Source organism: Callorhinchus milii, unplaced genomic scaffold (genome assembly GCF_018977255.1).
Source record: "Callorhinchus milii isolate IMCB2004 unplaced genomic scaffold, IMCB_Cmil_1.0 Scaffold2, whole genome shotgun sequence".
Taxonomy (NCBI): domain Eukaryota; kingdom Metazoa; phylum Chordata; class Chondrichthyes; order Chimaeriformes; family Callorhinchidae; genus Callorhinchus; species Callorhinchus milii.
The window spans coordinates 38,463,616-38,476,981 of NW_024704743.1; the positions used below are offsets into that span (position 1 = coordinate 38,463,616).

General features: G+C 39.6%; 1 protein-coding gene across 2 annotated transcripts in view; it reads right to left on the reverse strand.

Moving 5' to 3' along the window:
- Window positions 1-515: 515 nt before the first annotated feature.
- Window positions 516-13,366, reverse strand: part of ankhb (ANKH inorganic pyrophosphate transport regulator b) — an 84,327-nt gene continuing 71,476 nt past the window's right edge. For both annotated transcript variants that reach the window (XM_042332006.1, XM_042332005.1), the window contains 3 exons: window positions 8,339-8,462; window positions 5,067-5,166; window positions 516-3,686 (listed from right to left, as the gene is read on the reverse strand). In XM_042332006.1, coding sequence (XP_042187940.1) covers window positions 3,570-3,686; window positions 5,067-5,166; window positions 8,339-8,462 — 341 coding nt within the window. In that variant the 3' untranslated portion in view covers window positions 516-3,569. The remainder of the gene's footprint in view (window positions 3,687-5,066; window positions 5,167-8,338; window positions 8,463-13,366) is intronic.

Sequence of the window (13,366 nt, forward strand, 5' to 3'; positions counted from 1 at the left end):
CGCACAGAGGATCAACTTGATTTCTGATATTCTATGTCGGCTTGGAGCCAGCTCAACCCCAATAAGATCACACTTTCTGCCTTTTATTTCCCCCACCTGGCCCCACCCAGAGAGGATAGTCATTAAACATCTGCCAAGTGTAAGTTTGAGACCTCACTAGCTGGATAGCATGTACCAGGAACTCCTTGTGATATTTATTATGTTTATAGAGGTGTACAGTCCCAAGTAAAACTTAAATACTTGAGGATTGGGGCTGCCCGGACTTCGTAAGTGACCACCTCATTGTCCTTCCCTTGGGACCATAACTGTTGCATGGATATTGGCTCAAGATTTTTGGGATCACTGCTGTATTACCTACATTAGTATTAACCAATATCACAATGTGTGATGCAATGAGATGTTGCATTATAAATGTGCAAAAAAAAGTTCGAAGAGGAGGAAACAAAGTCAAACCTAAGGGACTGTTGGAATATTGTAAACCGATCGGTATATACTATACACATTATTTCTGAGAAGGCTTTTTTGTTTCAGTTTATTATTGATAACCTATTAAATAAGACACATTTTTACAATAGTAGTCATGATTTACAAATATAGGACTGTAAAACAAGCCCTAGTTTTATAGAGCAACTTCAAACTAACCTCCCCACTCCCAAAATATAGAGACATTTTCAGCATAGGAGGCTATTGGGCCCATCAAGTCTGTGCCACAGCGCCTATATTACTAAAATCTTTTCTTTCAAATCCACTTTTTCCCATATGCTTTCACTGCCTCGTTGTCTATTCAGTTCATTTGTGAAGGATTCCAGTTGTTCATCCCTGTGTCAATAAATTACAAACCCCATCAACTTTGAGTGAAGAAATTGCTTCTAATCTCCCTTATTTTTTCTTTCAAAAGCTTGAGGCTGTGACCCTTGTGACTGATTCCCTGATGAAAGACAATAGTTTCCCCTATTTACCTTGTTACTTTCCTTCCGAATCTTAAAGACCTCTAACACATCATCCTTCTTCAATCTCCTCTGCTCCAGTGGATGAACAGTTCAAACATCAACTTTTCCCATTCCCTTATGTTAGTAGCTATTTCCTTCACATAGCCCACAGAAGGTCCACATGACTCCCATGGGATGAATCAGGAAACCTAGAGTGCGCAAATTCCCCAGCTTACATTGAGCAATAGAGCTTTTATTTACAGCGCTACGAAAGCATAATCAGAGTGAGAGAAAAAAAACACATTTAATTCCGAGTAGCCAGACGAGCAAAAAAAAAAGGGCACATGATCAAAAATCTAAAATGAGTGCAAATCCCTTAACATAATAAAAAAACGTATTATATAGAAGAATATATATACATATACATTATATAGAGGAAAGTAAAATATATACGTATTATAAATAGAGGAAATTTATACGTATACATTATATAGAGAAGAAAGAATATATGTATATATACACATGTGTATTAGAACATTCTCTATTTGGTATCTCAAAATTATATCCATATTCTTAAAGTATCTCAAATATAATTGACCAAAAGTTGTACTTTTTCTTTTAACCACCACCATTTGGCTAGATTCAAATGAAGCACATTGTCAATCTGTTTATAATGAAGAGGACAGCTTTCCATTCTTTTACACACATTTCATAACTGCATAAATTTTATATTTAGCCCAACAACATGAGGAGCCATGTCAAAGAATTCTATCACAAGATGGTTCAGTTCAAGGAAAACAATCAATGAGGTAATTTTCTTTTTCTAAAAATGAAACGGTGCAATACACCATGAACTCTGGAAGAAGCTTCTGGAACTCAGAACACAAGACTCGACAATTCACTGTCATGTGCACTCACTCTTCAACAATTGAATCATTCTCACTCTCCCATCCAAGCAGTTGGAACTCACATGTTTTTGCAATGTTACGCTCTCACCAAACATTATATCAGCTGACTACACACATATATAAAGATTTACCTACAAGTACCAGTGTAATGCATTCTCACGTGTCAAGCCTGGTTTCACCCTGAAATGCGAGGGAGATGGTCACTAAACATTCCTTCAACAAAGATATTTCTACAAGACTGACACCCAACTAAAGCCATTCAATAACCAGCTTCACTGCAAGTTGCTTATTACACTCAGATTAAGTCTTTGCTTTTTAGCACTTGTGTTTGGTGCTGACAGGGCTTTCGTCTATACCATAAGTTAAGCACAGCCATTCACCGCTCAAGCGAATGAAGGAAGAATGGATTGAATAGGTTAGATCTTCACTTCTGAAGATCAAGACTGCCTTTGACAGGAAACAAATGATGAATATAATGTAATGAATGCTGTTTATTGGCCATGAGAAAACAGGTTGTGTGTCATCTCAGGTCTTGCCTCCCAGTGCCCACTCAAAATACTGACCAAAAGTCAGTCTCTCTGAGAGTCCTGGTTGTAACATGCATTGAATAAAAATGCCACTGAACGCAGCAGAAAAAACACTGAGGTTGTGGACTAGATTGGGCTGTTTGTCCAGGGAAAACTAGCAAACACTGAGACACAGCATCCAAGATGTGGATGTTCTCCATACTGTGGCCATTGGAAAGGGACCATTCCCCAAAGTGGTCTGCCCCCTTCCCATTCTAAATCGGTGAGAAATAATCCACCCTCAATACAGCAGAGAAAAAATATCCAATGTTCATTTACTTGACATTTAAAATGTACGGTACTTGTTGCTTTGCAATATACAATGCTCTGAGTTAATGTACTGAATTTAAATGGGTTAACACATTTATATATAGATATTTACGCAGTGATGGGATCACTTTAAACTATGTTTGAGCTCAATATTTTTAAGCCATGTCAACTCTCACACAGTCTGTACCCAGTCTAATTTATTTTCAAGTAGTCTCATGTCATTATGCACTTTCTCATTCATGAAATTCAAGTCTTCCCTACATTTGGTGTTTGATGTACAATTCACCATCACACACACACACAGCATTCTTCTCAAATACTGCTATCAAACTCCACTTGGTATGTAAAAAAATAAATTGATATGTTTGTTTCTTAAATTACTTGTCCTTTGTGGTTCTGATGCCTTGAGATCCCTTCATCTCTTGAGCAACAATGTGATGGCAATACTGCAGTAGGCCCCTGGAAAGCTAACCGCAAATTGACATAAAAAGGAAAAAAAAGCAACGTAATAATAATTCAAGCAGTTAAATGAAGTTAAAAATCCCAAAATGTACACCCCTAGTCTACCAAAGATATTAATGAAGAATAGGACGGCAGTATAGTCTATGGAAGAAAGATGAAGGTGCTTTGGTTGAAGATGCGTTGCTGATACCACAGAAAGAAGGGGGTCTGTGGAAGACTTATTTTTTGTTTAAGAAGTCGTTTTCTTGTGCTCAGTGGAAGGTTGGCGGGAGAGGAAGGGAGGGGAGAAGGATAAATTCACCAACACTGACTGAGATCCGTCTTTGCTGTTGGTGCAGGCTCCCTTGGGAAAAAAAAGCAATGGAGATTCGGGCAGAAGAGAGGGAGCGGGCACGTTGTTGCACCGGAGTGATCCCCATGGCATCCAGAACTGTTCAGTCGTCTTCTTCCTCCATTTCCACAACCTCAGTCATCTCCTCAGGGGCAATCTCATCGTTCATTGCAGAGTCCTCCCCCTCGGCTGCAAGCTCATCCAGCGCTCTCTTCTTTTTCTATGAAGCACAACAGAGTTGGCATTGCAAAATGGCAATCTGATCAAAGGTCAGGCAAAGGGTCAAAGATCAGAAAGTTGACCCATTGGGAATAACTATGTGCAAGGATGCTTCCACCTACAGAGGGCGCTAGGCTACCAAGCTATGGGTATTTAGCCAATAACCTAAAGTGAAGAATCTGTCAAACTCAAAACAGTGAAAAATATACTCTCAGCAATTACGTAAAATATATTCCATCAATAACAATTCACAATGGGGGGGAGGGGGGGAGCAATGTGTTGATGCCTGGCCAGTACAATCCCTGCAGCTACTTACCGTATGATGAATGGGATTTTCACTCACTCTGAAGCATATTGGTTTACTACTCACATAATTCTCAGAAGCCTATTTCCTCAATATATAACAATATTTCTGTGCTGCTCCAAATTTATTTCTCACTTGCAGTTCACCCTGTTATACAACAGTTAATTTGGCGAGGGGCAAAACGTGATTCGTATTGGAAGTCACAAATGCAGATTCTTGCCAGTAACCAGAGGAGGTTGCCACTGTGGCTTACAAGTGCTGCTTGTAAGTCAGAGTGGTATTCTTATGTCTCGGTGCAACACACTTCCAGTTACCATCAGAAAACACTATTTGTGACTCCACGTAGCTTATAACTGATTGTACAATAAAACTGGCACAAGTCTGACCTTTATGAATCATATAATCGCCTAAATCGTACATCTGATCAAGTCCCATTCAAAAGTTTATATTCTATCAAGTTTGACATAACTCATACTTTGCATAAGTCATACTAAATATACGGTCCCAACTAACATAACTTATGTGAGGTTTACTGTAACAGTAAATACCCCTTCATTAGGACTCAATGCAATGAGAGAAAAGCCTTTAAATTAGTCACTTTAATTGGCTGAAAATAATTTGTTATCATTGGATGGTCATTATTACTCAGAGGAACAACAGCTCTCGTTCTTTGTCCCGGAAGACCTTCATTGCACAGTTTAGAAAGGTTTCCCTTACTCCAGGCAAGCTGAATAGAGCAAACATGATCAAGCCAGCACAATCCTACCAGGTGTGGGCTGCAATAATGATTCATGAGAGGCCAAGTCAGAAGGAGATGATGTAGCCACCATCACAGTGGGAGAGAGATTGGATCACAGCTTCTTTTCTCTATTCCATTTCTAGCACACCTCAGGGGAGTAATTAAAATGACGAAGCTTAGAATGGAAAATGTTAGCTTCAAGGGGGAACAAACTGATAGGTGAATTGTTGAGTGACTCAGGTGTCATCATTGTGAAAGTCTATGTATTTTTTATATGGATGTAGAGCTAAAAATAAATCAGTAAGAGAGGGGAAAAAAGCTGGAGACAGGAAACTTACCTCTTTGCGATATACATAGCAAGATGCTATCGCTACCATAGCAGATTCTCCAAGGAAACCAGCCAGAAGTGACCCAACCCCTAAAGATGCACCGTGTACTCTGGGAAAATACAGAAACACTTTATGTAGCAGATGCAGCAATACGGGGCTCAAATGCAGCCAAGCTAAAGAAAATGAAGCAATTCCAATGAGCTTAGGATCATAGCGTTGCTGGGTACAGGATGTGTCACACTGTGCAGTATACAGTGGGATTCATGAGAGATTTCTCTAGTTTTATTAAGATATTAATATTTTCTTTAGTTATTTAAGGATTAGCAGGGGGCATTTCCAAATAATACGGGCCTGTATCTATTACAGCTGGCTTCAAACCAGCTGAGCAGTTATTTCTGTTTTTTTAATTCCACTCTTATAAAAACCCAGTTGGTGCTGAACATTTTATCAATTAGCGGCACCAAGTGAGGACACAAATTTGAGTCTCAGTATATCCTTTCCTCGTTTAAGTGCATAGAATATAAAAACAAAGAGGTAATTCTAAACCTATATAAATCATTGGTTAGGCTGCAGTTGAAGTACGGGGTCTAGTTTGTCACCTCATTATTGGAAAGATGTCAAGCCCATGGAAAGAGTGCAGAGCAGATTCACGAGGATGACACGGGGATGAGTGGTTCTGGTTATGAGGAGAGAACGGAAAAGTTGCACATAGGGAACCCAGAGAGATAAGAGCAGACTTGAAAGAGGTTGATGAAATATTGAGGGATTGTGATAAAAGTAAATGAAGAGGAATTATTTCCACAGGTGGGCAAGTCAGTAATAAAAGGACTTAAAATAAGAACAAAGGGAGAGATTAGGAAAATTTGTTTTACATAGAGGATTATACAAGGATGTGGAAATCCCGACCTAAGACAGAGTTTGTGCAGGAATCCATATTAGCTTTGAGGATGGAATTAGATAAATATTGGAAAGGGAGAAATAGAAAAGGATGTGGGGAAAAGCAGAAGAATATGACTAAATGGATAGTTCATTCATAGTAGGATGGAATGAATGGTGCTGTAAATTTGTATGGGTCTGTAGTGTTTCAAATGAGGAATTGCTGAGTGGAGGCAAGAGGATAAGGGTCAGGTAAAAAACATATCAGGTCCCCTGTCTGGTGGTACTGAGAGACCAAAGTGGCACTGCCAGAAGTATGGAACCAGGCCGTCCCATCGCCCGCTCAACAGCATGAGACTCAAATGCCATTGGTGAAGAAATTCAGGATAATTAGGGAGGAACAATTTCACAAAAAAGCTGTTTGTCGTTTTGCAATCACGTTAAAGGCCATATTTTTCTTTGAATTAATTGTGATTTTTGGGTATTACTGAGAATGTTGTATCAAAAGGGAAAACAATAACTTTAACAGCAACAGCAAGATCGTGTCTCGGAGAGATGAGACGCAATGTGCAAGTATAGGGAAAAGCAGGAATACTTGCACAGGAACTAACTCATTCCTCAAATGTTCCACTTTGTTTTAATAATGGCAAAGGTTAAACAGGGAACACTTTGCTCAACACAAGGGTGCTCTCATGACAAGGATTGCAACAATGAATTATAGTGAAGGCATAAGAAAGAGTTATTTACAGCCTTCAACTCCTGAGGATTTCTCATGCTCCATGTTCCAGAGCTCATAGAATAGCTGCAGAGAACTGGTTAGAAAAAAAACAAGTCTAATTTCCCTTTTCTTTTACAAGGCCCAACAACAAAGAAACAAGAGCTGACCTGTAATTACAGCCAGAGGTAACTTGCAGGCTAGCTGTTGTTATAAATTACTTTCTGTTATTATATGGCCAGAGTTCATGTTATCAAAGACTGTCTGGTTCCTTATCACCAAAAGCCACAAATATCTGAGTGCCTCAAAATAACAGTGTACTTGTACAGAGATAAAATCCTGTTCGGTAACTGGGACAAACAAGAAGTTCTAGTGTGTCCGTGCACACAGATACACACACACACCATTCACATAATCTTAAATGTTACGACAAGGCCATCCTTGTCCATTCTATATGCTGTATAACTTCTCATCATTTAACAAAGGAAAGTTCATTGATTCAAAGGTGGGTTTACTAAATCACTGAAAAAAGATGTCTGAAAATATTTTGTTAATGAACTAACAATATGTTTCCTTTTGTTTCCCTTTAATGGTATTTATGGATATTTCATGACTTGTATTGTTACAATTATTAGAGCATTTTGCATTAACCCAAATAAAATTCAGACATTAAAGTTGCATCATTTTGTTGGCTACTGGCAAGAAGTTTGTGCGATAAGAAGTTGCTTGAGATGTAGGCGTCTGAACCTTTGATCTCATATCTCTTCCCCTTTCTTCTGATAGTTTTGCAATTCCAACTATGTGAGTTGAGTTTACAAACTGATGAATCTCAACTATCTGCACTCTGCTAGGGGAGCGACCAATGTTTTTTTTAAAAAAGACTTCCAACCAGATCTGGTTGAATGAAGAGTAAAGTGAGGCAGAAGAACTCTGGCAGACTAAGAGTGAAAAAGGAGATCCGATTTACTCATTTGATATCAAAATGTAGAGCAGGTTTAGAGTCCCTTCCACTCAAAGCCAGATGGTTGGATTGTCAGCTGATGGCAAAAGGATGGAGAACGGTGATGTTTATGATCAAGAGTATGAGAGTTGTTAAGCAGACAGCTTAAGAGGAGAAGTCAAAAATTCGGCCAGATTTAGACAGAAAAGATAGTAAAGTGTTACATTTTAAAATTACTCATGATTGAGTAGAGTGCACATCCCACTCTTGCTCTGTCTTTCTTCTCTGAATGTGCAGCTTGGTTCTACTGGAAGGACTAGCACAAAGGCTAGAGTGAGGTGAAATGTGAAGGGTGGCCAGTCATTGCATGCATCCCTCGGTGTAATCATGTAACGCCAGTAATTCCATCTCATGTGAAGCAGAATATGAGGTCTTCTATATTCTATGTGTAAACCCATATGTACCAATGGAATTACAGGTGCCCACGTGTAACTCATTCTTTTTATTGGTTAATTATATAAATTAAATACACCTATAATTCCTTTAGTAACACATGCATTTACAAATGTGTAAAATATAGCTATGTTCACAACAATATTTACATAACTTGCATTTATATAGTGCTCCTTCGCGCAAGATAGCAGCTCGGAGTGCATGACCATTGTTTACACACAATGCTAACTTGCCAGCCTTCACTGTGCCAACCTTTCCACATTTTAAATCCTAGCCATAGCCCCAGCAAATACTGACCCCATGTAAGGTAGCACAATCAGGCTTGTAATGAGAACCACTATCCTCAGCACGGAACTGGGAGCCAACACAAAAGTCTTCTTTAGGGTCATCAACCAGCCGGTCAAATGAGCTCGAACTGTAACTGTATGAGGAAGAGGAAGTAAAGATAAGTTGGTTAGATTTCTTATGCTTGTTATTATAAAATACAGTCACTACACTTTACATAACTCCTGTAAAGGGCTTTAAGAGTTGAAAGGGTAATATCCAATGCAAGGATTATTATTATTGTTATTATTATTACAGTAGAACCACATTTTAATGCAGCTTCACATATAGTGTGATTGAGGTGTGAATCCCAACATTTACTCACCACCAAAAAAATCCAAAAGCTGGGTTGCTAGCTTCTCACACACTTACAAACGGCTGACTTCCTGGTCATTGGGTCACTGCTACATCACTTCCAGCGCATGAAGCCTGACGTTGGCCTTTTTTTAAGCATGTGAAGTTAACCGGCTTTCTGTGCAAACACAGAGTGACTATGGAATCACCTATCTCAGTCCATTATAAGGCTGTTCGGGATTTGAAGGGACCCAAACTACTTGTGTTGTAACGGGGCTCTGCTGTTTTGCACATTTGCCTACTTAAGTTATAAGGGCAAAATAAATAAATCATTTATTTATTTCCTCAAGGAAATAAATAAAGTAACAATTTAGTCACTCAATCCACGACTGTTTGTGGGACACCTCTGTGCGCAATTGGCTGCTACGTTTCGCTCGCAAGTATATAGTAAATTCACTTTACAGTATATCCTGTGAAGTGCTTTGAGACGTCTAGAAGATGTGAAAAGCGCTATATCAAATGCAAGTATTATTATTATTATATTATTCAAATAAAGTGCATTCCTATATTAGAGGTCTTCATCAGCACATAAGCATTGAAGAATTTCCGGTTGCATTTACATGCACCAACAATGTTAATCAACATATGCTGATATTTTATAATTCATTGGATGTACTTTGTATAAAGAATATCAAGCAAGTCCATACTAAGGTCCTTACAGCAGTGTTGTTAATAACGCAGCTCACTTCAACCGTTTTATAACCTCAGCAGCCTCACTGTTCCACACATTTCAGAATTTGCCAAGTTACTGAATTCAGTCTCAACTTTGAAACCAGTTTTCTGTAGTTCTTAATGTGACCTTACAGAAAAACAACTTCAAAATTAAGATTACTGTCTGGACATCAGTGCAGGGTATGCTGCAAATGTTGTGGCTGGTTTTATTCAGGTTAGGAATGCACTGGTCAGCTGGCACTGACTTTCACAGAAGCAGACTGTTTGCATCACTTTATTGTATAAACTCGTAATTTTGTCTGGGAAATGTGTGTGTGTGTGATATTGATTTATTAGCCCAGGCTCCACAGACTATCTTACCTCCTCTAGTAGCAGTGAGTACAGCTCAAAATGTTTTTTGGAGAGCCATCCTTCAATTATCAGGGGGCATTGATAATTTTAAGAGACAGTTTTATTGAGGAGTTGGCTCTTTTGATAACATTAAAAATCTATCGAGCATTCAGCAGAATGCTGCAATTGCTTTTGTTGCAGATGAGCAGTCTTTTGTCTATCCTCACAATGTTCGAGTAGTCAACACAATTCAGGCCTGCTACTCTGACCTCTTCTAGCCCCATAGACTGGACATTGGTACTTCTACTCAAGCGACTTTTGCTCCCATCCAAGGTCACCTCAGAGCTCTTGCAAGCTGAGGCATTTTCCTTGCAGTAAATGCTGTTTAGATCACAGAGCACATCTTCTGGTGGTGAGGTGCCAGTAATGCTTCCCCTTTCCCAAGGAGTTTATCACTCACTACTTTGCATCTAGTGGTCTGTACCTGATCTATTTCTGAAAATCACACAGCTATTAACCAGAGGCAAACAGTGAATAACTGGTACCACCCGATGCTGGAGAAGACACCAACTCAGTTGCAAAAAAATATTGAAAGCAAAAAGAAAATCAAGTCCAATTTAATAGCAACTTTGAATGACAAACCTTACCAACAGAAAACAGAGTTTAAAGAGCTCTTGTGTAGTGTTTAAATTCAATACAGCAACTAAAATGATATCCGAAACGTATTCTTTGTTCAGTACAAAGGACTCAACAGTTCTTTCAACATGGAATAATACCAGACGGCTGATGGGGTCTGTGGAATCTACTCTGGCATTGCAACCAAATTCCAGCCTTAGAGAACAGGAGCAGTGCCATCGAGTCCTTTGAGTAGTCAGATCCCAAGCCAGTGGCTGCAGGGTGGGTTTGGAAATGAAGTCTCTGAAATGCCTCTTAATGCTATCAGGAAACGGAAGACTAAACAGATGGCAATGTAATACACTCGCAAAGAAACACTGCCCCTATGAATCAGCTCGGTCTTGGAAATCACATAGAAAGGATTCTACAGCTTCATATACAGTCTTGTTTTTCAGTCCTACTTTTTCCCCCCTTTTGAAATGCTTCTTCTCTCAGTGCAGTGTGTACGTGTGTGTAGGACTGCAGATCTTTAGATCTTTTATTGGTATTAGTGTCTGGTGGAGAAGCAGAAACTCGACAGTTCACATGGCTGATGGGCTGCCTCACTTCCCAGCTGCTTCACTACAAAGATGGCCCATTGGCTTGAGGTCTACACAACTAGCACTGCACAGTAACAGGCTTCCTGCTAGCGTGACAACTGTGTCTGTAAGTGGTGCAGTAAAAAGAGGGCACAAATTTACCATCATCACATAAAGGAATTAAAGGAAAGGGGAGGGGGGCTGAATCTTCAAACAGATAGCAGTCGGAATGTGGAATCGACTGCCTCAAATCAATGTTACGGTATTAAAAGAGAATTAAGATAGAGGCTTGAAAAAGAGGGGGAATATTAGAGATATGAGAGTGGGATTACTTCAGGTGGGTCAAGTGGAGAAAATTGGATGGGCTGAAGTTGACTATTTTTGTGCTCTAACCTTCTATAATTCCAGGTGTCAATATCTACAGTTGTATGCTAGCGTAATCATGATGGTGGTGGGCCGGGGTGTGTGCATGGGAAAAAATAGTTGGAGGGAGCATGCAATACTGTTTCCCTTTGTAAGACAACAATGTGGCTTTCATTTAAAGAGGCAATCTCATGGCATCAAATATTTTATGCGAAACATAGAGCTTTGTTTCTTATTTAAACATATAAGACCCAGTTAACATATACTCCAGTATAATCTGGATCTGTGCTATACCGGAAGCACGGTACACCCAGCTTTATATTTGGGAAACGCCACTAACATCATGGCCTGTACCCCCAAGATGTGTGCTATGTGCAGAAAGCTTCTCTGATGTTTCCCCCTTGCGCGGGTCCTGACCCAACTGTGCAGCGCCTTGGGACGTCCTCCCGACGTGAAAGGCGCTCTATAAATGAAATGTTGTTGTTGTTGTTACGAAGGAAAGGCGGTTCTGTGCATAGCATTCCTTTTGCAGGAAGTGACATCAGTGGTGAACTGATGACCTGGGAGAGTTGCAGAAACTTAAAAGTTGCACATCATGGTCTATTGTTATCATTATTATTATTATTATTATTATTATTATCCTGCATCCAGAAGAGTGCAGCTAGCTAGTCCACCTAAAATAAAATCTAATGTATAGGGTAAGATGATCAAAGCCTCAGCTACCTAACAACAATCCTTGAATTTGATATAATGCCTTATCACATCGTTGAGATGTCTCAATCCGCTTCACAGGATATACTGTAAAGTGATGTGGCTGTGTGTATTCTGAGGGGGAATACAGCAGCTAATATATACACAGTAATGTGCCACAAACAGCCAAGGAGTGAGTAACCAATTTTATTTGGGGGATTGTTGACAGGCACACCAGGAGAAACTTCTTTCTCTTTTCAAATAGTGCCATGGGACTTGGACAGGCAGACTGGAGTCCCATCCAAAGTATGGTACCTCCAACAATGCAGCTCACCTCCAGCACTGCATTGGAGTGTCAAGATGGACTAAATGAGTTCAAAATACTATTGTGAGCTTCAACCAACAACCTTCTGACTCACGAGGCAATGTGCTTCCTATTGAATCAGAATGACTGGAGTCTGCCAGTTTATACACTGCAAAAATCTAAAACTCACTGCTTGGCCAAAAATCTTTCACATGGTTTGTTTTAAATATACAGTATGTGCTGAGATGAGGTTCTTGAAAATACCTTTCTTAACATCTCATGGAAAACACGAGGATGCATTTGGCATGGTGGTGATGCATAGCCTTATATGGTGGATTTCTGAAAGTGGTAACACACTCACAGACACGGAGTTCACTGGCTAATATTATTGTCTCATCCTCCAAAGTGGCCAGTGTCTAGCGACATGGTCAAATCAGGAATTTACCAATTGGGAACTGGGGAGACAAATGCATTCCTATTGCTCTTTAATGGAGCACCGTGCGATGCTGCAATTTTTAAAGAACCTGGTTTCAATGACTCTTCCTGGTAACCTACTCCAGTCACAACTTATCTTTTCAATGTCCATCACAAAACTGCTCTTTGCAACCCTGAACCTGTGTCTTACTGCTCCACTGCCTTGCCCTCAAAGTATTTTTCTGAGGTTACTTTTTCAATCCCATTTAAAATCTTGTAACCTTCTACAAGGTTCTCTTCTGAGATATCTCTTTTCAAGGTTTGTCTGATTGTTGCTCTTCCTACACTGGGAATCATCCTTGCTAGAGGAATAGCTCCAGGCATTCCCTTCCCTTCCAGGTCCCAGCAGTACATAACCATTATGTCCCATTTAGTATTTGTTCATTTCAGTGCGTGTCTGTCCTTACAACCTTCTAATACAGAGTCTAAATTCTAAATAGATACTTAACCTTGTTCTGAGGCCCTTAATTGACAAAATATCAACTGCCTTTCCTGCGAGTCTGAGTCACATATCCACTGCTCCATGAATATAAATATTCCTTCTAATCTGACGTTAGTTGAAGATTGGTAAGTTTGATTCTATGGTCTCAAGATTCAAGTCAAATAGCCCTTGAATCACAA